General features: G+C 42.6%; 1 protein-coding gene across 1 annotated transcript in view; it reads right to left on the bottom strand.

Annotated features, from left to right (window-relative positions):
- The window catches only part of IQCK (IQ motif containing K), a gene marked incomplete at both ends in the record, with an annotated part of 119585 nt that overhangs the window by 71628 nt on the left and 21970 nt on the right, over nucleotides 1–25987 (bottom strand). Inside the window, 2 exons of the mRNA XM_080830827.1 lie at nucleotides 18620–18697; nucleotides 18834–18886. Of these exons, the coding sequence (XP_080686953.1) occupies nucleotides 18620–18697; nucleotides 18834–18886 (131 nt within the window). The remainder of the gene's footprint in view (nucleotides 1–18619; nucleotides 18698–18833; nucleotides 18887–25987) is intronic.

The raw sequence follows: 25987 nt of genomic DNA on the forward strand, positions 1-25987 counted from the left end.
TACAATTGCTTCCTCCCTTTTGGGTGCTAAGTAAAAGATTTGTAGGATCTAAAGAAGACACAGCACGCTTTCAAAATACACAAGGGAATCTGAGACGTCAGTCTTTAAAAATCTCTGCATCCAGTTCTAAAACAAGAGGGACCATCCCAAAGTGGCATTTAAACAGAATAAAGTAGAAAGGAGAAAAGCTTGCTTTATATTGAAAACCGAATCTTGGAATCCAAATTCTATCCGCATTTCATTAGGTAAGAGATTAACTTGTTTTCTTGGAACATGAGAGCACAATCCTGATGCAAAGCCATTTACAAAATGACACAGGCCTAAATCAACCATCATTTATACAGTCTTTCAAGGGCCTCGTATCTGAAAACATCTACCCATTGTAAACAGCAGAAGAGATTATCCAGTCCCTGCCCTTGGCCTAAATGGGTTTCCCAAACATTCTGTTGGAGGCATCAGTCTTGAGTAGTAAACTCCAAATATTTGGAAGAAGTACAATAGAGATTCTCTGGAATGGGGTGTCCAGATATACGGTGACCAGCCTAGGACAGACTCCTTTCTGTGATGGGAGCAACAGCTCTGAAAGCCAGTAGGGGAGAGCCAGCTACATTTCTCTCTAGCAGCCTTAACATGTGTTTAGAAACCATGGTTACTAGGATGTGATCTGGCTTTCGCCCCCTCACTAACTCCACCCTGGGAGACCAACAAGCAGTTATTACTCCAGCATCAAGCTGAATCACCAAAGTCAAACACAGAATCGACTCCCATTTTGCCAGCCCCATCATCGGAAGTGGCATGTGGGGCCAGTCAACAGAGCTCACCTAATGATGCGAGGAGGCCAGGTGCCCACCCCGCAGGTATAGCCATCTTGAAAATTAGGGTTGTGATACTCAAAAATGCGTTTTGAAAAACACGTCCAGAGTGCTGTGCTCTTTGGTGTCTCTCTCTCTTTTATTTAAGATTTTCTTTGTTTATTTGACAGACAGAGATCACAAGTAGGCAGAAAGGCAGGCAGAGAGAGAGAGAGAGAGGAGGAAGCAGGCTCTCTGCCGAGCAGAGAACCCGACGTGGGACTCGATCCCAGGACCCTGAGACCATGATCTGAGCCGAAGGCAGAGGCTTTAACCCACTGAGCCACCCAGGCGCCCTCTTTGGTCTCTTTTTAATGGGTTACGTGTTTTCTCTAATGGGACTCAAAGAAAACCTGAAGGAGACCTACCTCCTTCCCAGTCTCCCTCCTTCCACTCCAGGACATGAGCCTGGGCAAGGGTGAGCGTCTGGGAAGGGCAAACCACCTCCCTCTTCATGGCTTCCAAATCTTTTACAGGGGATCTTAACTTGTTTTGTGCCATGGACCCCTTTTTATGCTGGGAGTTTGGATTCCTTCTCTAAATAATATTTAATGAAATATGAAAGTAAATATTTCAAAGCAAACCAATGCTATTACAATAGAGTTTTCAAAAATATTTTTAAAAACCCAGTTGGTGATATAATAATACATATGCCTCTAGAGTGTGCAGTGAGTAAGAAGAACTAATAGGAGGTCAATTAAGTAATGTTATTTGGAAGAAGTAACAGGAGTAAATGATATTTCAGGATTACCGCAACAACTAGATTGGGATGTCAAAAAATGTGATTGCAATTAGTGACGAAGACACTGGTACTGTGGACACTCCTGAGGTTTGTTGCCCTCGTTGATAATTAAAAGTAAGACTAAATCTCAGTTAGAGGCTAATGAAAACAGAGAGGCAATTTGTCTACCTTCAAAGTTCAGGGACCCCTGAATTACCAACAGTTGTGACTGGAGCTAGAGAAGAGGAGGAAGATGAGGTTTACATCTGGAATGAGATCGAGGACTAAAGATTTAAAACTAAACGGGACGAATTCCAATGAAATGAGACCATCTAAAAACAGAGAGTGACCAGGAACTTAGGGAATTTTTCCAAAAAGCTATTTAAAGGGCTGCCTCCCAGATGGAAGGGAGATGGTAGGGCAGTTACTGGGGGAAAAAATGAAAAGGAAGTTTCATATTAAAAGAAAAAGATTTATTTATTTATTTGAAAGACAGAGTGTGCTCAAGCCTGCACGTGGCAGTGGGGGAGAGGGGGCGGTGACAGGGAGGGGCAGAGGGAGAGAATCTTCAAGCACACTCCTCACAGAGCGCAGAGCCTGACGCGGGGCTCTGTCCCATGACCCATGAGGTCATGACCTGAGCAGAAACCAAGAGCCCGACACTTAATCGACTGGGCCACCCAGGTGTCCTGAAACCCTTCATATTTTTATTCCCCCAAAGTTGTAATTTTTCCGTAAAGCCCTTAAATTTTCAAAACAGAACTCTTAATTTCTGCCAGTCCATTTCAGTAATTGGATCTCCATTCAGCCAGCTGCTTAGGCCTGAAACCTCCAGGTCATACTTGACTTCTCTCACCCCACATACAATCCATCAACAAGTCTTGGTTGCAACATCAAAATATCCCAAATCCAACCTTTTCTTGTCTCCCGCACTCCAAGCTGCCATCCCCTGTCTGTCTGTGCTAGGATCCCCCACTGGCCACTTTTATTGTTAGAGTTGACTGATCAACTCCCCTGCCAGCCGCCAGAGTGAAGTTTTTTTACAAGATTTATTTATTTATTTTAGAGAAAGAGAGAGAGAGAGAGAGAGAGAGTGAATGTGTGTGTGTGTGTGTGTGTGTGTGTGTGTGAGAGAGAGAGAGAGAGAGAGAGAGAAAGAAAGAGAGAGAGAGCAGGGGGAGGGGCAGAAGGAGAGGGGGAGAGAATCTCAAGCAGGCTCCCAGCTGAGCGCAGAGCTTGCATGGGGTGAGATCCCAGGACCCAGAGATCATGAACTGAGCCAAAATCAAGAGTCGGATGCTCACCCAACTGAGCCATCCAGGTGCCCCCAGCGTGATGTTCTTTTTTTTTTTTTTAAGATTTTTTTTTAAGATTTTTAAGATTTTAAGATTTTTAAAAATTTTTTAAGATTATTTATTTGACAGACAGAGATCTCAAGTAGGCAGAGAGGCAGGCAGAGAGAGAGAGGGGAGGAAGCGGGCTCCCTGCTGAGCAGAGAGCCCGATGCAGGGCTTGATCCCAGGACCCTGGGATCATGACCTGAGCCGAAGGCAGAGGCTTTAACCCACTGAGCCACCCAGGCGCCCCCAGAGTGATCTTCTTAAAAGATAAATCAGATTCCCTCCATCTTCGGCTCAAAACCCTCTAAAAGTTTTCTGTCACACTCAGAGGGAAAAAAGTAAAAGCATACTCTTTACCATGGTACTCAAAGACCCACCTACCCAAGTTGGGTACAACCTAGCCTGCCTGTCTGGCTTTATTTCCTACCACTCTCTCGGCCTCCCTCATCTCCTGTCGTCTCAGTAGTTAAGTCTGTTCCCATCTCAGGGCCTTCAGAGTGGCTGTTCTCTTCACCTGGAACGCTCTTCCTTCAGATCTTTGTAAAGCTGGCTTAAGGCCTCTGTGCAAATGTTAACTCCTCCGAGAAGTGTACCTTCCTTGGCTTCTATAAGCAGCAGCAGCCCTCACCGCAGCCGTGGGATGCTCTATCCACTTCGACTGCTTTATTTTTCCTCAGAACTCCTACTAGGCCTTCTATACATTATACGATACGTTTGTTAGCTTAGTCTTTGACTGTCTTCCCACTAAAATGTAAACTTTATGGGGGCCAAGACTTTCTCTCTCTTGTTCTCCACTCTATCTACAATACCTAGAAAAGTGCCTGGAAAAAAATAAGCATTCAGTAAGTTTTGTTTGTTTGTTTGTTTTTAGGGAGAAGCCGACTCCCCACCCAAGCAGGGAGCCAGATGCAGGGCCTGATCCCAGGACCATAGGATCAAGACTTGAGCCAAAGGCAGATGCCCAACCATCCGAGCCACCCAGGTGCCCCGTCAGTAAGTATTTTTGAAAGAATGAATATTATTATAGGTAAGAAAACAGGAGTGCCTGGGTGGCCTAGTCGGTTAAGCACCCAACTCTTGGTTTCAGCTCAGGTCATGATCAGCTGGTGAGGGGATCAAGCCCCGAGTCAGGCTCCCTGCTCAGCTGGGAGTCTGCATCCCTTCTGCCCCTCCTCTGCTCGTGCTCTCTCTCAAATAAATATACAAATAATAAAAAAAAAAAAAGAAAAGAAAACAGAACTTTCCTTACTGTCAGGATTTATCAGTGGTAGAGCAGATATTTGGGCTTTCTCTTACTTGGTTATTTGGCTGTCCACATTTCATCTTGCTAAAGGAGTGACTAGTACTCTCCTAAGATTAAGGATAAAATGAAAGCTGCCATTCTTTGGACACCTACTCTGAGCCCTCTACAATGGTGTCCTTAATTTTTATCTGCTCATCATACTCTCCCCTTTCTTGTGGCATCAGCCCTCAGATTTTGCTTTGACAGCTCACCTCCCTGTGTTAGGGGGAACGTGGGTCACAGCACATTACCCACCCATGACCGAGGAGTATGTCTGACACCCAAGCTTAGCCAAGCAGATGCTATTTCCCTAGACTGTGAATTTTTTTTTAAGATTTTATTTATTTATTTGAAAGAGAGAGAGAAAGCATGAGCAGAGAGAGGGAGAAGCAGACTCCCCGCCGAGCAGAGAACCCAATGTGGGGCTCGATCCCAGGACCTTTAGATCACGACCTGAGCCAAAGGCAGACGACCAACCGACTGAGCCACCCAGGCACCCCTAGAATGTGAATCTTGAGTGGACTGGCAGAGACTACGGGATTCTTCCTGGCAGTGTTATCATGAAAATGTGGGTCTGTGCTTGCCGGATCCCCACACCCGCTTTCTAAGCCAGGTCCTTGCCTTTTCCTTCATGTTTGTGAGTTGTCTTTTTTCTTCCAGTATATACCCTTTTCCTTAAGTAGCCTTTAAATTTCTGTTGCTTATGACAAAGCACTCTGATACTCTGATACCATCTTAAACCTCACAACCACCCTGTACTGCCATCCCCAAGTAACAGAAGAAAGGACCACGGCTTGTGAAGGGATTGTTCCGGGTTGCCTGACTGGCAGGCTGCATAATAGTTTCCCAAGATGTCCTCATCCAATTCCCAGACTTTTGAATATTTATGTCCCCTTATATGATGAAAGACACTTCAAAGAATTGATTCAGTTAAGAATTTTTGAGATTAGGGCGCCTGGGTGGCTCAGTAGGTTAAAGCCTCTGCCTTCGGCTCAGGTCATGATCTCAGGGTCCTGGGATCGAGCCCCGCATCGGGCTCTCTGCTCAGCAGGAAGCTCGCTTCCTCCTATCTCTCTGCCTGCCTCTCTGCCTACTTGTGATCTCTGTCTGCCAAATAAATAAATAAAATCTTAAAAAAAAAAAGAATTTTGAGATTATCCTGGGTTATCCAGGTGGGCCAATGATGTAGTCACAAGTATCCTTGGAAGAGGGACGCAGAGGGAGATGCTACTACAGAAGTAGATGTGCCAATGGACACCAGAGGTCAGGGTTATGCAAAGGGGTCACGCACCCTGTGGAATACAGGGAGCCTCCAGAAATTAGAGTAGGCAAGAAAATAAGTTTTCTTCCAGAAGCTCCAGAATGAATTGAATCTAGAATGAATGAATCTAGAATTGAATGAATCTAGCCTCCAGAACTAGAATAAGTTTGTGTGGTTTTAAGCCACCAGTTTTGTGGTAGTTTATTAGGCAGCTCTGGAAAACTAACACACCAACTAATAAATGGCAGAGCTCACATTGGAACCCAGACTTGTCTGCCATGCTCCTTCACAGGCTCCCTGAGATTACTCCCAGTCACCTAGAGACAAGAGGAAGAAAGAAAGGAAGCAGGGCTGTGTGCTTCAGAGAAAGGGCCACCCACATGCCAAACCTCCAGCAAGAAAGAGACGCTTAGAGGATTTATGCATCCAGCATGTCCCAAATTCAGTTAATAGCTCTCCTTCCTTCCTATATGCTAATATAAAGAGCAAAGATGATTTATTATCCTCATGAGACTCCTGGCCTCTGAAGTTACCCTTCTATAAGACAAAATAAAATAAAATGATTTTTTCCCTGGGGTGCCTGGGTGGCTCAGTCAGCTAAGCATCTGACTCTTGATTTTGGCTCAGGCCATGATCTCGGGGTCGTGAGATCAAGCCCTGTATCGGGCTCTGCGTGGGACATGGAGCCTGTTTGAGATTCTCTCTCTCTCTTTCCATCTGCCTCTCCCCGCTCACACACTCTGTCTTTAAAAAAAAAAAAAAAAAGATGTTTTCCTTTCCACAGGGTATGACAGCAAATTTTCTGCTGTGCCATTTAATTATGATCTTTAGTGCAACACGCATGCTATTTCCTGTGCCATTTAGAAAGCACGAGTGTTTTTCTTCCCACCATTAACTTTCACACAAACACACCATCATATCACTGGTGCCTGTCCTCAAATGGCATGGTGACAGTTTTGTTTTTACCTCAGCTTTTGGTCATAAGATACCTTTCACTGACATGAAAGTATTGTGAATTTTTTTTTTCTTTTTTGTCTAAGGGTAGAACTTAGCTGAAAAGACATTTCACCCTAAGCAAGCTTTTCTCTTCTAAAACACGATCTTTGTCTCATTGAAGGTCTCTGGCTTTAATGATGTCTTTCATGAGCCTTCTCCCCTGGGGCATGGGACCAGATAGGCAGCAGGGAACTTTTGTTCCTTGTGCTTATTTAGTGATTTATTTTTGCAAATGAATCTGACCAATTCTTTCCAGTCAAAATAAAAAGTGAAACTTTTCTTGTTCTCAATATCATAGCAAATAGTTTCACTGTTTCTGATTGGCTCATTGAGTCAGGACTCTATACCATGAAAGAGGATGATGCCAGATTCCTAAACAGGAGTAAAGCAATATGATGTAATCCACCACTGTTGAAAGGTGGGGAAGAAAACAACCTCGTGGAACTCTGATTAGAGCAGGCGGTAGGTTGCGTTATTGGTCCCAATTATTACTCTTTTCCCTGGAAGAGAATTGTGCATCTCTACTCTGCCATATGGTTTGCAGTTTCTGCCTAGGGGGTGTCAATTTCCCCATAGCGCTGCTAGTTGGCTTGGCCATGGACTTGCACTGGCCAACGAAATGTGAGCAGAAGAAATGCTTGCCACTGCATAGATCAGCCATTGCTCTTCTCTTTCTGCCATGAGAGTGAGGGGGCAGGCTGTTCCTTCATCCTGGGTCCCTGAATGAAAAACAACAAGGAACAGAACCAAAAGTGACATGCAGCTAACACAAAAAAGGGTGAAGAATAAATATCTGCCATCGTAAGGCACTGAGATCTGAGGGTTATTTGTTACTGCAACAGAACCTAGAGAGAGCTGACTCATTCAGAATACTGGCGGGAAGCTGGGACAATACCATGTAGGAGCGCGTACAGGTTAGGACTCTTTCACTTGCAAGTATTAGAAACTTAAGTCAAGCTGTCTTAAGTAAAAAATGAAAAAATTTTAAAAAGGCTTAATTAGGGGTGCCTGGGTGGCTCAGTGGGCTAAGCCTCTGCCTTCGGCTCAGGTCATGATCTCGGGGTCCTGGGATTGAGCCCCACATCGGGCTCTCTGCTCAGTGGGGAGCCTGCTTTCCACCTTCTCTGCCTGCTGCTCTGCCTATTTGTGATCTCTCTCTCTCTGTCAAATAAATACATAAAATCTTTAAAAAAAAAAAAGGCTTAATTAAGAGGGGTAGAGCTGGCTTTAGGCATGGCCATATAGAGAGGCCCAGAACAATGCCACAGAGTGAAACATCCTTTTGAAAGATTTTTAGGTCTAGAGTTATTTAATTCTATGATTATCCTTGATTTTAAACCTTTCTTTTTCACTGTATAGTTTATTTAATAAACATGTTTATTTTGTATGTGATAAATCTTATTTTTATAAACCTAAGAAAAAATTTTAAGGGTTGTCAGTGTCTATATAAAATAACTACATAAAATACAGTTATTTAAAGAAAAAAATCACAGAAAAGAAATGGATAACTGAGGAAGGATGGACAGAGTGAAGAGTATGCTAAATTATGGGGAACCTGTAGGAGAAGGGTCCACCATTTATGTGAAAAGAGACTGGCAGCCACCCATGACAAATGACCCTAACCTACCAGCTGTGATCTGGCAATATAATGACATCAAGCAACACAGACATCTGGGCCTGGTAGAATTTGTCTTACCAAGAACATTAAAATAGAGCCACGCTCACATTTTAGATGGCTCCCCAGGCTGGTAGACAGGGTTCTCTGAGGCAATAAATGCTCACACACACATAATATACAGAGTACTAAATTCTACAGCAGCTGCACTCTGAAATCAGCACATAAGATGAAAATCCCATCTAGTCAAAATTTCCCCTTAACAAACTTTAAATTACCCATAGCATCTTTCAATTAGTGTCACATAGCTGGTGTTCTCCCAGTCTGAGCCCTGATCACCCTAAGTGCCAGGTGATCTAAGAGGCAGTGGAGCAGATGGTTAACCATTCTTTTTTTTTTTTTTTTAAGATTTTATTTATTTATTTGACAGAGAGAGAGAGATCACAAGCAGTCAGAGAGGCAGGCAGAAAGAGAGGGGAAAGCAGGATCCCCGTTGAGCAGAGAGCCCGATGTGGGGTTTGATCCCAGGACCCTGAGATCATGACCTGAGCCGAAGGCAGAGACTTAAGCCACTGAGCCACCCAGATGCCCCTGGGTTAACCATTCTTTATGGCATGGCATTAGCCCCCAGGCTGCCTGAGTTCAATCCTGTCTTGGTGTTTGCTAGCTTGTGACCTCGGGCAGGTAAGTTATCTCTGTGCCACGTTTCTTTCTCTGAAATACACTGTCATCAGGACAGCTGGTATTCATGGAATACCCAGTGTTCCCTTAGGGATCTTGGCCTCCCTTGAAGTTAGTTTGGGTTCAGGCTCTGTGAGGAGAGGCAAGAAGGTTAAGAACATTCTAGACAGAGGTTAAGAACTAGGGTGCCTCTTCATTTCTTTGCTTCAGTGACCGCAAAAATCATATATTCTAAATAGCTATAAACCAAAGGGCTGTCCATCCTGCATCAGTCTTTGTACGAGCACAAAGTAAGCCGTTATTGAGTATTTCAGTGTTATTTACTTATTTTTAAAATTTTTGATGTATTTGAGAGGGAGAGCGAGTAAGAGAGAACATGAGAGGGGAGAAGGTCAGAGGGAGAGGCAGACTCCCCAAGGAGCTGGGAGCCGGATGTGGGTCTTGATCCCTGGACTCCAGGATCATGACCTGAGCCGAAGGCAGTTGCTTAACCAACTGAGCCACCCAGGCGCCCCTCCAGTGCTGTTTATAATTGCAACCTAGCCTAACATGGCCTGACGAATACAAGGGGGTATAAAATTCCCTACTCTGTAGGATTGTTACCCAAGTTAAATTAGGTCTTACTTATCAATTGTTCAGAATAGTACCTGAGTAAACACCACATAAACGCTTGGTTGGCAAGTAGTTATGTAGGCAGACAGACATACAGATAGACAAACAGAAGGAAGCAGTTGCCTTATGAGCCGCTTTTATTACAAGGGGCACATACCACTGGGAACAACTAAGGAAAGAGCTGAGTCACGTGTCCTATTTGTGCCGAACTTCCGAGTGGAATGGCAAGGGGAACTGCTTGAATTTTCAAAAATCTTATTTCCTTCTCTCTCTCACTTTCCCCCAAAAGCATACCATTGAATGAGTATAAATTAAGGACATGCATACTGCAATCTAACTATACACAAAAACTGTCCATGAAGACGGGGACCATGTTTATCTGTGTCATATTTCCATGGTGTAGAGTAAGAAGGCTTCTTTTTATCCAATAAGCATTAGCCAACCAGCTTGTGAATACGTCTGCTGTGTAATTTTAGAGCACATTTCAGCATTCAATACATATTAGCTGAATAAATGAACAAATAAATAACTCCCTTTAAATAGCTGGAACACAGCTGTTTGTATACGTATCAGTACTGGAAAAATGGTGGCCCCTTCATAGTTGCACCAGAATTCCTCTCAGGTAAAGAATTAGCTTTGTTTAGATGAAAGACCATTTTACAGATGAAAAAACTAAGGCTCAGAGAGATGAAGTCATCTCTGCCCAGCTAGAAACAGTGAAGCTTGGTCTGGAAGGTGAAGATGCTATTCCAGAGCCCAAGTTCCTAACCCCTACTCTTCCACAGTCACCACTTTGTCCTCTAGGATACTCTTACACCACCTTTGAAGGCTCCAGGATGTGACCCGCTGTCATCTTCTCCAACCCATCCCCCACTAGCCTTCTCAGAGACTTCAGTATTCAAACTGATGACACCTCCAACATCATGGCCTCCAGTCCACATGACTCCATGACCCCCATCTTCCACTGTGTCAGTCACTCAATAGAACAGCCACATCTTAGAATGGGTTGTCCCTGAAGACGGTCATATCTCAATATTCTAAATCCCCATTCTGATCCTAACCTCCTCTAATCCTTCCATCTTTCCCACTTACTCACATGTATTTTTTTTTAAGATTATTCATTTATTTATTTGACAGACAGAGATCACAAGTAGGCAGAGAGGAAGGCAGAGAGAGAGGAGGAAGCAGGCTCTCTGCTGAGCAGAGAGTCTGATGCGGGGCTCATGGGATCATGAGCTGAGACAAAGGTAGAGGCTTTAACCCACTGGGCTACCCAGGCATGCCTGTATTTTTAGTCGTTATGCAAGGCCAGGATTTGAGAAGGTTACTGGTATCTAAAACAGGGCTCAGCAAACTATAGCCCATGGTCCAAATTTGGCCCATCACCTATTTTTTTTTAAGGATTTTATTTATTTATTTGACAGAGAGAGAGCAAGAGCAGGAACACAGGAAGGGGAGTGGGAGAGGGAGAAGCAGGCTTCCCACCAAGCAGGGAGCCCAATGTAGGGCTCAATCCCAGGACCCCTGGATCATGATCAGAGCTGAAGGCAGACACTTAACAACTGAGCCCGCCAGGCGCCCCGACTCATCACCTATCTGTATAAATACAGTTGTACTGGAATCCAGACATCCCTGTTTATACACGTACTGCCTATGATTGTTTTCATGCTACAATGGTGGAGTTGAAGTAATTGTAACAGAAACCATATGTATCCCGCAAAACCTAAGAGATTTATCCTGCTCTACAAAAAGTATTTGTTAAAAGGAAAAGTATTACTGGAACCATGGTCTGATCATGTTAACCCTCCTTCTCTTTGGCGCTGGGGAGAAGTGGATTTGGCATCAGAAGGAGGATGTGAAGGGCAAATGAGGCTCAGGTATGGGAATGGTTGCGGAGTCATGCACATTCAGAGCCAGGTGTCAGGAAGGGCGACCAATGCCTCCCCAGCACCACTCTCCCCATCACCACTTGGTCCACGCCTGCTACTCTCGTCTTGCCCCCAGAGCCATTTTCCTTCCATGCCATTTGAGTTTCTCAGCATGATCACATGAAAACTCAGTGTCCCCCACTGTCTGTCACTCCAGCCACCTCCAGTGGAGAACACCTCTCAGCCCTCCTGGTTGACTCTGCCAGTCATAAGATACCTCCTTGCCCACGGCACATCCATCATTCAATCAAGCGGTCATGAGGAGCTTTGAAAAATCTCATTGTTTCTTTTCCTTTTAATTTTTTATTGTGGAAAATTTCAAAGACACAAAAAAAGTAGACAGAAAACAAAAATGAACCCAAGTCACCGTCAGCCAGCTTCAAATATGCTGTTCTGCATGTCAGTTATTGAATGTCATTCCCCCAACCCTGTCCACAGACATCATAATACTTCATCTTTCATTCATAAATATTGTAGCATGTTTCTCTAAAAGGTAATAACTTTTAAAAATCATGACTATGAAATGATTATCATACCTTAAATAAAAGAACAATAATTCTTTACATCATCAGCTGCCTCCTAATTTTTCTTTCTTTGAATCATGATCCAAATAAGATCTACCTATTGAAATTTCAAAATCCATACAGAACCCTATGGTCCCCATTTTAATATCTCCAAGTTTGGTACGTTTGTTACTTCCAAAGTGAACAAATGATGGAGTGTTTCTCTCTCTTTCTGAAAATAGGTTGTTAATAATTTATTTATTTATTTAAAAGATTTTATTTATTTAATTGACACAGAGAGAGAGAATACAAGAATGCGGAGCAGCAGGCAGAGGCAGAGGGAGAAGCAGGCTCCCCACATAACAGGGAGCCTGACGTGGGGCTCAATCCCAGGACCCGGGATCATAACCTGAGCTGAAGGCAGACACTTAATGACTGAGCCATCCAGGTGCCCCTCCTTAACAGAATTTCAAAAATATGGTAGTTTTTGAGAAAAACTTAAAATACTATTCTTAGAAAAGTTAACCATGTTTTCCCTTTATTTAAGATCCCCTAGGCCCAGTTTAGACCTTTCACTATATTAGCTTTGCTAGTCTTCAACCCTGATTTTACCCAACCATCTGTTTTCTCCACCCCCTTTCCAGGGTTGCAGAGGGTCACTGGTGATAAATCACATAAGCAGGCTGTTTATATGCACCCCAAATTCAGGCCATCAGCTGGGCCATCCTATTTATCCCTAGTTGATTCCCTATCAATTTCACAATGGCAGCTGCTACAGCCCCCTCCTCCATCCCCCACAAGCCTCCAGAACCTGCCTGGGCCTCCCTCTCAGCAGATGCCTCCACACCTACACGAACAAGCAGAATGACAGGACCCACCATGAACTTGCTCAGCTTTTCCCCTTCCACCTCAAATTTCCTTTCACTTGTAGCTCTGGTCTCAGAGCAAGACATACATCTTCTTATATCTAATATATGTGTATACATGTGTAGAGAAGCCTCTGAAAAGAAGTCCGCTAAAATGTCAACAATGATTAGATCTGGGAGGCTGACTGTTAGGTGAGTTGCACCTTTTTCTTTTAGCTTTTCTGCTTGCTTTTACTTCTTTCTCTGAGCATGTAACATTTTTGCAAAACCCATAATACCATTTCAAAATGTCAGTGATCCCCAAGAAAATGCAGGTGATTCCTATGAGTGAGGGACTTTCAATTTTCCCATATTGTCCAATACCCTTTGATGTAGGCAATGGTGCCTTAACATGTCCACATCATGATTCCTAGAACCTTATGTTACCTTTACAATGGCAACAAGGACTGTGCAGATGTGATTAAATTAAAGACCTTGGGATGGGTAAAATATTCTGAATTAGGTGGCGAGCCAATGTAATCAGAGGAGTCCTTCACAGTTGAAGAGGGAGGCAAAAGAGAGTCAGAGAAATGTGACTAAGAACCCGGGATCCGAGATAGGCAATGCTGCTGGCTTTCAAGACGGAGGAAGGCACCACCAGCCAGTACGGGAAGCCTCTAGAAACTGCAAGAGGCAAGGAAATGGGTACTCTCCTAGAGCCTCTGGAAAAGAATGCAGCCCTGCCTGCACCTTGATTTTAGCCCAGGGAGACCCATGTCAGGCTTCTGACCTCCAGAACCGTAAGAAAATAACTTCGTCAAAGCCACCAAGTTTGTGGTAATTTGTTACAGCAGCAATAGGAAAGTAATATACTCCTACTCCCTCCCTGCTGGTCCTTCAAATCAACCTAAAATCTAAGTGCAAACAATGACTTGCTTTGCAAACAACTAGAAGACTAGCCATGGTCACCACTGCCAACCACATGACTTAGAGCAAGTGCCTCCTTCACTGCATCTCTGGAAACAACTCTGGGGTACTCCCAAAGTTTAGCTGTGGCCCATCTCAGCTCAATCTGTACATCTGACATGGGAACCCTGATTCCAAAATCAATGTTTCTCTCCAGACCCCACTTCTGAGCTTCAGGCCAATATTCCCAATACGGATGTCCTAGAGGCACCTCAATCTCAACGTGCCTTTACCCTTGAGCCTACTTTGCTGGCAAGGTCTTTTTCTTCTATCATGGACCTGCCATTTGCCCAGCAAATCTCACCTTTTTAGGCACATCTCTTCTCTATCCCTAAACTCATCCCACACCATCCATCCACTCTACCCATCCCAGGTACCTCCTTTTCCATTCCTGTTGTCCCAGTTCAAGAGGGTAATCAGCTTTTCCCCAGTTTCATATATCCCCTGCATTCTTGGGAGTTATCTTGCCAAAACAGCCTGCTCACATTACACCTCTGCTCCAAAATCTTTTAATATGCTCTCTTGCTTATGGAATAATGCCCAAACCTCATGGTTTTACTGAAAACCAAAATCCAGCCCCTAACTCCCCTCTAGCCTTATCTCCTATCCCATCCCTGTATCTTCACATGCACTATGAGCCAGCTATGCTGGTTTCCTGTGCCTGGATCAAGTCCCTCCTTCTCCCACTTTCCTCACTTTGGCCTTGAGTACCCTTTTCTGTTGTTCTCTTCCTAAGTCCACAGAGTCCTTCGACGGCATCTGTAGCCACTAGCAAGCCACAGGTTACTACAGGCTGACCTTGCTCGTGATTTCATTTGCAGGTGCATCATTTCACTGCATCTTCCTAATTTTCCGAACTAAACATTTCACTAACAAGGAAATGGAGGTTCCAGGTTACAGAGTGACCTGCTGTGGCGCTTTTAAAATATGTCTGCAAAGGGTCTGATACTCCTCTCTTCGAAAGGTAGAGCCTAATCACACTCCCTTTGAACATGGTACTTGAGCTGTACTTAGAGACTCACTTCTAATTAACTAACAGAGTGTGGTCGAAGTGCAGGTGTTTGGCTTTCCAGATCGGATCACAAAAGGCCCTGCAGCTTCCTTCTTGGTCTTGAGTCTCTCATCCTGAAAGAGGCGTCAGCACATTGTGAGGCTACTCAGAAGCCCATTGGAAAAAGCCCATGTGGAGAAAAACTAAGGCCTTCAGCCACCAGCATGTGGGGAAGCCATCGTGAAAGTGACCCCTCTGGCTCAGTCATAGCTTCAGAAGACTACAGCCCCTGCAACATCTTGACCGTAGCCGAGGAGAGACCCTGAACCAGAACCACCCAGTCGAGCTGCACCTGAATTCCTGATCCACAGAAACTGTGAGATAATAAGTATTTATTGTTTCAAGCCCCTAAACGTTGGGGGTAATTTGTTACATGGTAATAGAAGCTTAAACACCCAGGGTCATGTGACAAGTAAGTGGTAGACTAGTGATTTGAATGATGGTTTGTCTGTTCCCAGAGCTCATGCTCTTAACCCCAGTCCAAAGCTGCCTGAAGTGCTAGTTTATATTTTGCTTCCCTTATAAAACATTGACGGAGTTTTCTCTCAAAATTCATCTTCCTCCAATCTGTACCTTTAAGCCCTATCCAAAATGACCATTTATTGCACCCCCAACAATCACCATATTTGCCTAAGACCTACCTCACTTTGTTTGAAACTTCCCAGCTCCTTTCAGCTTTAGTACCTACATACTAGTGTTGTTGCTAAGACTAAATGAGATAATACGTGTAAAAGTGCTTAGTAGAGGAGTGACTAAATTATACTATTTATTACCTCAAGTATATTATTTATACTGGTATAATATAATTATACTATTTATTTAGACACAGCCTGTCTTCCACTGTAGGGATGAGGTCTTGACTCTGGCTGTATATAAGAAACACCCAGGAAGCTATTAAAACAACAACAACAACAACAACAACCCCAAACAACAGTGCCTAGGCTATACCCTGAATTAATAGGTCTCATTTACCAGGTCTTGGGTGAAGCCAGGCAAAAGCTCCCCCAGATGACTCTGTAGTGCAGCCAAGGTAGAAACCCACTGGGTTAGGTCAGAGGTTCTCAACCATGGGCTACTTGGTTGGCTCCTTGCTGCGCTCAACTCCTCATGCCCCTGACATTTGCTAGTGTCTGGAGATATTCTTGCTGGTGATGGCTTTAGGGAGGTGCTATTGGCATCTGGTAGGCGGAGGACAGAGAATCTGCTGAACATTCCAGAATGCACAGGCCAGCCCCACATCAGAGAATCATCCAGTGCCAATTGTCGATAGTGCTGAGGTTCAAAAAACCTGGATTAGATATTGTTTCCCAGGTCCTACCCTCATTCCTACTTATCTCTCTGACTCATCTGTTCAAAAATATCTTCAAGAAGGATACAGTACCTGAGTCTTTGCCTCTCAAAACCAAATCTGGGCACCAACCAGCTTGGCCTCTGCCCTAACTGGGCTGGCTCCAAGCCTGTCTGGAGGGTCTGTGAATGGTCTTATGCTTCCCCAGTTCCCTGTTACAACACTCACTACAGGAACTATGGTTGGTTGTAAACATGGCTCTCTTACCCCAGAGCCAGAGCCTTATTTGATTCATCTCAATTTATTCTACAACACCAGACTCTGTGCATTGTGCGTGGTAGGTGTTCAATAAATATTTATTACATCAAATTAGATTAATATAATTTACAGTTTTAATATGCTTCTTGGCATCTCTTTGGAAGGTTATAGAAATAGAGAGTACAAATGCCAGTTAAGGTGAGAGCTAAGTCTTACGCTTTTGTTCTTGCGGAGTTAAAGTGAAATGATTGCTTTGGCTACTTCTCAGTATACTTATATGCACTGCCAGCAGAAGTTAGCAACCATTTTAAATTAAGATATTTGTATAATAAGTGACTGGGGATTTGAGAGGACTCTTCTTTAGAGAAGTTCTCATATCTTTAAGATTCTTTTTCACTGGGTCTTAGAAGTGGGAAAGTGTTTCATTTTCAAGGCAAAGCAACAGAAATGATACTGAAAAAACCTGGTCTTAGAAAAACATGCAAATCTTCCACTTATTAGTCACTTATACTCAACACATTATGGGTCTTCCATTTTCATAGTGGGCAAAATTAGGCACAGGTTTAGAAGCTGAATTAAAAAACAAGGTTTTCTAATATCATTCTCCTTTCAATGTGTAGCTAGTCTCAGATTTTTAAAAAACTGGTAATGAGGCACCTGGCTGGCTCAGTTGGTAGAGCATGCAACTCTTGACCTCAAGGTTACGAGTTCAAGCCTCGTGTTGGGTGTGGAGATTACTTTAAAAAAAAAAAAACAAAAAACACCCTCTTAAAAAACACTGGTAATACCTGGGGTACATTTAATTCTCAAAATTAAGAAAGTCAAGAGTCTACTCAACTTGGCATTCTCAAGAAGGGCAATTTAAGTAAAAAAAAAAAAAGTGCCATTTGAGGGTTAAGGGTCTAATTTAAGGTCTTTTGTTTGGTATAATGTGGGGTTTTATGAGGCGCACTTAATTTTCTAATGCCTCAGTTTCCTGAAATTGTTCTTGCAAAGGGCTGGCATGAAAACATTTCAAAGCAACAGGTTAAATATATATCATTTTCTCTTAAGTGAGCTATCTTTCTTCCACCTATGGCTTAAAATAGTAGACCACTGCTTAAATGTCATCTTCCAAGTGAGATTTTTCTTGACCACCCTATGCAAAAATTAAGCCCCCTCAAATACTCTGTATTCCCCCCTCACTGCTTTATTTATGGCACTTAATTATTTACTTATTATCTGACACCCCCCACTAGGATATAAACTCCATTAAGGCAGGGATTTGGGGCTACTTTGTTTACTGCTTTACCTCCAGCATCTAGAATGATGTTTGGCACATGGTAGTACTCAATAAATATTTATTGTAAGAATGAGTGTATTATGCAAATCTAGAAATGAAATATATTGCAACACCATCAAAGGCATGAATGAGATGTAACTGAATCAACAGGGCCAGATCTCAAAAGCATATATTTGAGTCAAATAAAAGCAAGTTGCAGAATAATGCATATATTTCCTCATCTGCAAAATAGGGCTGGTAATAGCATTGTTATGAGGATTAAGTTAGTTCATTAGTGTTAAATGCTGAGAACAATGACATAAGCATTCAATAAATGTTATTTCTCATCATCATCATATTGATGGAAATTCACTTACAGCAAATAGTACTACTGATTTTTTATGATATAATCTAATTTTACATTAACCACCAATTCTATGAGCTCTGCAAGGATGCACTATAGACTAAACCGATTACGTTTGTGAGGAGAGAAGACTCACATTAGAATGATGGTCAAAGACAGTTTTAACTGTATCTGTCATGCTCTAATATTTTAAATGTAGAATTGATGGGTAACTAAAAATTAACGTTTAGAAAAGCTTAGTCATATTTCTTGAGACATAATAACCTTGAGAGGGGGTGGGGAGGGAGGGAAGAAGGGAGGAAGATGGAAGGAGAGCGTACAGAGAGATGAATTACTTAGGATAAAAATTTTTAAAAGTTTTGTGCTTTATTTTTGAAGTGCTTTTTGTTTTGTTTGTTTGTTTGTTTGTTTTAAGATTTTTTTTTATTTATTTCATACACAGAGAGAGATCACAAGTAGGCAGAGAGGCAGGCAGACAGAGGAGGAAGCAGGCTTCCTGCTGATCAGAGAGCCTGATGTGGGGCTCCATCCCAGGACCCTGAGATCATGACCTGAGCCGAAGGCAAAGGCTTTAACCCACTGAGCCACCCAGGCGCCCCTGAAGTGCTTTTTGAATAATCACCACATGGGTAGGATGTTCTTAGCCTAGACTGAAAATAACCAGAGACAAGAGCCACAAATATAATTGACCTGGAGTCCTGGGTGAGTTACATGAGTTAGCTGGATTGGAGAAAACGATCATTAACACAATCTTAAAATAGGAAGAAATTATTTGAGGCATTGTGTTGGTACTTACTGATGCTTCAGCCACTGGTCCACAAATGGAATGGAGAAGAATTCTGTGAAAGCCTCCCCTATCCTCTTTGGATTTTGACTGGTTACGATGCCATATGTTTGGTTGACAAGAAAACAATAAGCAAAAATTCAAGTCAATTGTTGCTATTCTGTTTGCAAATTAACACTATTGAACCCTTAGGGTCATTGAATATTCGAAGACAAGCAAAACTTACTTGTATAACCACTCAGTCAGAAAATCACAGGCAATGAATTTGGTTCTTTTTCTCTAAAGAGAAAAGAGAGAAGAGAGAATTAAATTATACTCTTTGTCCACATGTCTGAGTAGGACAAAGGAGGAGGGGATAATTGCTTTTTTGTGTTAGGGGAAATAGGCACAAGTCTTTTATGAGGTTTATAAGTATATCAACAAACAGTAACTTGGGGTGATGCAAAGACTTCTGAAGACATTTCTCTAGTCATCTTTGGACAAGCCTATTTTCTGACAGCAGGGATGAATAAGATAGTGCACATAGTAGGAGGCAACTACATGCTTTTGGAATTATCACAGAAGGATTTTATTTAAATCTAGACCTTGAAGAGCACCTGGGTGGCTCAGTCAGTTAAGCATCTGACTCTGGATTTCGGCTCAGGTCATGATCTCAGGGTTGTGGGACTGAGCTCTGCATTGGGCTCCTCAACCAGTCATCCCTGAAGGACACAGCAACTCTAAAGAAAATGAATAAATTTTGGGTTCTATTAGCAAGGAAGAAGGGAGATGCTGCTGGCTAGACCACCAATGGCAGATTCCTAAAAACACTGTACTAGATGCTGGATCCAGCTATACACAAAGCCCAAATCCCCTGGCTCATGTCCTCTGGTATATGAGCAAATATGTGTATATATATATATATATATTTTTTTTTAAGATTTTTATTTATTTGACAGTGAGAGAGAAACAGCGAGAGCAGGCACATGAGCAGGGGGAGCAGGAGAGGGAAAGCAGGCTTCCGGCAGAGCAGGGAGCCAGATGTGGGGCTCGATCCCAGGACCCTGGGATCATGACCTGAGCCAAAGGCAGACACTCAATGACTCAGCCACCCAGGCACCCCGCGAACATAGTTTTTTAAATTAAGCCAGTTTGCATTCGGTTGTTTATTGCTTACAACAGGAAGAGTTTTAACTCCTATTCCTTTCTTCTCTAACCCGCTAATTCCCATTTGTCCTATTCCTTTCTTCTCTAACCCGCTAATTCCCATTTGTCCTTCTAGATGCCAAGAAAGAACCCATTTACAAGAATTCTGATTTTTTAACGTAGAAATTAATGATATAATTCTGGACAATTTCTCTTCATTTTTTTCTCATAATATTTTATCATGAATTTTCCTACTTTTTTCCTATTTTTCCCCCTTCACTTCAAAACAGCCAACTCAGCTTTATAATCCTAGATGAGCTTGAAAAGATGGTTATGAAATTGATTCTCACCAAAAAGGAAAGCTCTGCTTAATATTTTTTACTGAAAGCTTTATTATAGCTGCTAGTAAATAAAATATGGTGGTGTCTGAGTTACTGGAGATTGTTTGCAGTCTTTTACCTTCTTGCTGATAGCCTTTTATTAAAAAATTGAAATACTCCTGGTCAGGGTAATAAAATTAAATGTCCCAGGCCATGGAACGGGGTTTTCTATTCCTGCCTTGCAAGAGTAGGTTATCCCTTCAAAGAGCCATCTTTAACCAAAATAAGAAAATACTTGTACAACAATGCAAATATGTATCTAGCATGAACTGCCATATAATAATTTAAACAATTCAGCAATTGTAAGATGGCAATGTCTCTCCCTCCCGTCCTACAAAAGATGCATTGTTCCCTTGGCATTTACCGCGCCGTTTGGTGGTAAAGATTCCTTCTACCAAGGGAATGCAGCTTGACTTACTCTATTAAATAGACTTTTAAAATAGCCAAATGGTCTGATGTATGAAGGTCATGCAGACAGATTTAATCACTTTTGATGCAAAGAAATAAAATGGAAGAAATTGTGTTTTCCTTCTGTTCTGGGCAAGTGTGGACGTGCCGTGCATACTCAGACACATGGAACAGTGGGGATATTGTTCAGCTGTTGTTGAGTTTAAAAATTATCTGCCGGGGAGCTGAAAGAGAGAAGGGAAAGCAAATGAAAAGTTGTGGTGAGTGAAGAGATAAGAGAGGAAGTAACCAAGAGAAAAATTAAGGAGCGAGATTAAGAAAGTGTGGGCACCCAGGGTTTACGTAATGTGGACAAATACACTGAGTTCATGATTGTTAAATGGTGAGTCTGTCCAAGTTTGGGCAGGCAGAGGAAACAGTTAAGACAACCTCAAGGTTAAAAAGCAATTTTTTAAAATCCAGAATTAAAAGGAAAAAGACGAAATGTCAAGGGAAAAGGCATCATCATGTCATCACGAGTCGGCAGCTTACTTTAAAATGCATCTAAAAAACAAGGTAGATGGGTAGAGGGATGGACTGATGGATTGGTGGACAGATATGCAACCAAACAAATAAAGCAAAATGGTAACTATAGAATCGAGGTGGTAAATATGTGGGTGTTCCCTCTGTAAGTCTTTTAGTTGTTCTATATGCTGGAGAAATTTTGTACAAAAGTTCAGGGATGGATTGGTGGGGGAGAACATCATCAAAAAAGGCTGAAACCCAACAGGGAGAAAAGACAGAAACTAGAGTTCAATCCAGGGGTCATGTGCGGTATGCATACAGGAGACAGACTGGAGGTGCAGAGACTGGGGAGAGAAACTCCTAGCACTGGACAGGCACTGAATCTGCATCAGGTCATGAATGTACTTCCACCCCAGAAATGTCAAAAGCACCTGCTGTGAGGTTTGTGAATTGAAGTGTGGCTTGCTATGACATTGTGTTTGTTGAGACTCTGGGTTTACAAGGGATAGAAATATTTTCAGGTTACCTTGGTTACTGGGTTTTGTTTTGTGTGTTTTTTTTTTTTAACAAATCAGTTAAGGATAGATTTTGCTATCTGAGAGGCTTTTATCATCCATGGTTTATTTCTGACTCATGTTACATGAACATTTCAATCAACAACTGGTCCATGTTGTCTTTACTCTCTCTGAAATATCACTAGTTATCAAGTGAAAAGACTATGGTGAACCATGCTTTGACTCTCAGAGCATGTGTTTGGAAATGACATATGTCACGTCCATACATTGCTTTGACCAAAGCAGTCACATGGTCTCTCCGTTAGAGGAGCCCACAAACATCTGTGAACACTAATATATTCTATCTGGCACAGCGGGGCACTGTAAAGGTAAAAGGAGTGGAAGGAATATGGGAATTCCTTTGACTGGGGGCAGGTCTCAGGGAGAAGTAACCAATGTCCATGGTTGTTCAGGGCACAATTTCTGGCTAACCACAGTAGCTTCGTCCATCAGTAGCTTTGTGGCTCAACAACAATTCTCGTTCTTGATCTGTGTGGGACTAGGCCCTTTGTCATCGCTACTCCCCAGGAGGAAGAATCTGATTGGGTTGGTAAGGTACAACTCAGGATAGGCCATCCCTATTGGGCAGAGCAATTGTATCAGATCATTTTATAGCCACTTGGCATCCTAGAGTGGCTGCCTACAGGGTGTGACACTTATTCCTGGCTCTATCATTTGCAGCCAGGGTGATGGGGATGTGGACAAGGCAGGGACAGAGGACTGAAGTTAAGGTTGTGGGTATGGCATGCACCTAGAATGTCACAGCCTCCTTTCTCACATTAGTGTTCTCCACAGTAAATTGCCACATGCTGGAGACCCCCCCAGACACGACAAAAGCGATAAATAACTCAAGCTAGAAATGAGTACATACTTGGACGATAACCAGAGGCCAAAATACTTATCAAAGCAAACTTCAAACAGAAGTCTAGTTTTTCCCCCAGTGCATTAGAATTTCATTAGAGAAAAACAATACTTCTCAAAAGAACCTAAAAATATGTACTCATAACACAAAGTATTGACCAAGACTTTCAGCAGAGGTCATGTGGTCATTTCTAAAAATGTTCTTAATTAAAAGGAGTAATGCTAAAATAATTCTACCACACCTTTCCTGTGAGAATCTATTTTTTTCCATTCCTTAGAAAACTTTTTCAAACAAAAGCTGATGGTATTTCTAACTCCCTTATTAGTCAAGGCCAGGAAGTAGAGTTTCTTCCTTCACTGACCAAAGCCCTTGCACTCTTTGAAAGATATTTGGGTGTTTTACTCAAAAAATAAAAAATTACAGTAAGTGACCATTAGGTGGTAAGGACACTAAGAAGAAATAGAAGATTCTGTTTTACTGAATTATTCATAGTGGCAAATTTTAGTGTCATGAGATCATCGAATGACTTATCAGGAGTTAGAAATAATTTCCTGATACTAACTTTTGTTTACAACACTCTTCATTGTAATGGAATTTGATGAGCAACCAAAGCGAAAGGGAAAATTTTATGCTACGTGGGATAGGATAGGAAAAGAGATGGAAAGTCTTATCACCTCTATCCAGACTCTGCATTTAATCCATATTCAAAGCTGAGATAAGCTTTATTTTCAGGCATCATTTTACTCATACCAAAAACTCCTGATTTCTTTCCAAATTACGCAAGGTGCACTATTCCAGTTTGGCCTTGTTCAGTAAACATTTACTGAGGACCTACTATGTGCCAAGCCTGTATTGAACACTAGAGATAAAGAAATGAGTAAGCCATGGCCCCACTGTGGTTATTAGTTTAATGTCCAGCAGCCAATCCCCGGCTGGGCTGTAGCAGTGATGAATAGAGAGGATTAACCCCCTCTCCAGCTCCAGGTGTGAACCCCGATAAGGCAGTCCAGATAATCCCATCCCACCTGCCACTGAGACCTAAACCAATCTGGTCCACATTTATCCAGGCCCAAGAGATTCACTGAATGGAGAATGGGTGCGCAATCAATTTCAGACTGATAAGGTATGAGAGGAGATGTGCCGGGGCTTCTGGGAAATAATTTCCTTTGCTTTTCTAAATGAGCTTGGTCATTCTCTCCTTGTTGCTGAAGTAGGTGGGGGCAAAGCCTAGGCCAGTAGCAGTAGCTGTTTTGCCCTTCTGAGGGAATTTAGCCTGAGGATAAAATCAGTTCTGCAAGAGGCCAACCAGAGATGCAGAAGAGAACCAAGTCCTCGATTACATCACTGAGCTCCCAAATCAAACCAATCCTGAGATCTTCCTTCTCTATCTCAGAACTGTCTAGTTCCCTGAACCAATAGCAGTTTTCTGCTATTTGCAGCATAATGAGTCCTAGCCAAGATAGCTGCCCAGTATCCCTTCTGCCTTCTTTTGGTGACTGGACCCTGAGTGCCTTTTGGGGATCTACCCTTCCAGAGTTCTAAAGCTTTGTGCATTAGGTTAGGGGTCCTTCCCTTTGCCCAACAGCCCACTGCCCACTAAATTCCCTGGTTCCAAGGACTGATTCCAAAGTACGTAATAGACCTGAGTCTGTTCGATTAGAAACCCTGGAAGATACTTTCTCTTTCTCAGGTACACTTGAGCCTATGAGACCGAGGCTGGTGTCACTGGTGGGGACTGCTTGAGGGTAGAGCCGAGCCAGAAGAAACAAAATCAAGAGATGAAGAGGCAACCACGTCATGAAGACATCATCTGGGCCCCCAGATCAAGCTGTGGAAGTACTCCTCATAGGAGAGCATGTACAGACACAAACAAACAAAAAATCTTTTTCACTGAAGTGAGTTTGAATGGGGTTTTCTGCCATTTTGAGGGGCTGGCCCTCAGCGTAAACTGGCAGATATGGGACTGGTTAGTTCGACACACTTAACACAGCCAACTAAAACACACTCTTTTGACTCCATACTATTTTTTACTGCTAACAATATCAACCTTTTATCAAAAAATGCTTATGGCAAAAATTATTAACCTCACTCGGAGTGCTCAAAGTATTTTCAGAGATACATTGGAAAGAATTCCCAAGTGACGTTTACAACAGAGCCACTAAGCCAGCTCTGTTCAATATATCAGTCCAATTAAATTCTCATTTAGTTCTGATCTTTCAAGTTCCAATTAAGCTAATCCAAAGGCATGGCTCGATGTCAGGGGATCACCAAGAACATTGAGCCGACTGTAATGTCTAATCTTTATGATGATATTTATGTGTTTCAAACTTAATTTGCTCCAGTGGAATACAACCCAATTCAAGACAGAACAGGAATGGTATTGTAGCCTTTTAATCAACCATCAGTCTGAGAAAAATGCTGAAGTTCTATCTTAACAATTGCACAGTTGATTTCCTGCCTTAAGACCTCTTCCCCCTTCAGAATCACATAGACTGTGGGCAGCCCAGGGGTCCCAGGGAAGGCAGCTCTAACTATAAACAGAAGACCAGGAAGGTCAATGTCAACAAAGATTCAACAAGGAGCAAGCAAGTCTTCATGAAGACTCCACCCCCATGAAAACTCCTATCTCAGTATCGAAATTATTTGCAACCTAGCTTTACAGACAAGGTTCCAAGAGATCAAGGGGTCTAGAGTACTCTCTTTAAGATCTGCCCTCTGCTCAGAGAAGATGGAAAAATTGGTCAAGTCCTATGCAAAAGGAAGCTTCTGGCAGAGGCTCTGATGATCCATCTCACCATTCCTGCCTGAAACAGGATTTATTCTTTTTTTTTTCACGGTCAACCTGGTCCCCCGTTTTCTCCATTTTCTCACTTGCTGCCAGCTGCCTCTCTTCCTGAATCCCTCTTTCCAAACAGTCCTGAAAGACAATGGCTACCCCTTACTGAACACTCACCCTGTGCTAAGTGCCATACATGCAACCTCTTATTCAATCCTCTCAAAAGCCCTGGTGAGGTGGGTACTAGGATTATCACCCTCCCCAATTAACAGATAAGAAAACTGAGACTCATGGTTTAAGGAATCTTCCCAGGGGCCCAGAACTAGCAATAGTTGGAGGGGGAGATTCAAGCCCACATGTGTGACTCCAGCACCCCTACCGTGCCCTTCATCATTGTGTTCTGTCAGAGCCCTCCACATGGCCGAGTCTAATCTCCCACCAGTCTTTAACTCCCCACAGGGCAGTCTCAACCCTCCTCTTCCTTACCTACTGCCCTCAGTTTTAGTCTTCTATTCCAGGCCTAAGGAACCCTTCTCCAACTTAATTTTGTTCTTATGTTATTGCTACTTTTACTGTAGCTATGCCAGTCACTGAGCTAAACATTTTAAATGCATTATCTTATTTAATTCTGATAAACTCTCTTATTACTCCTAACCATAACCATTATTATTACTTCCATTTTATGGAGGAGGAAACTGAGGCTTAGGAAGATTAAAATCACAAGGTTCCAATGCTAGCAATGTCCAAAGTCATATATCTAGAAAGAGGTAG

The sequence above is a fragment of the Martes martes genome (assembly GCF_963455335.1).
Source record: "Martes martes genome assembly, chromosome: 18".
NCBI classification, from domain to species: Eukaryota; Metazoa; Chordata; class Mammalia; order Carnivora; family Mustelidae; genus Martes; species Martes martes.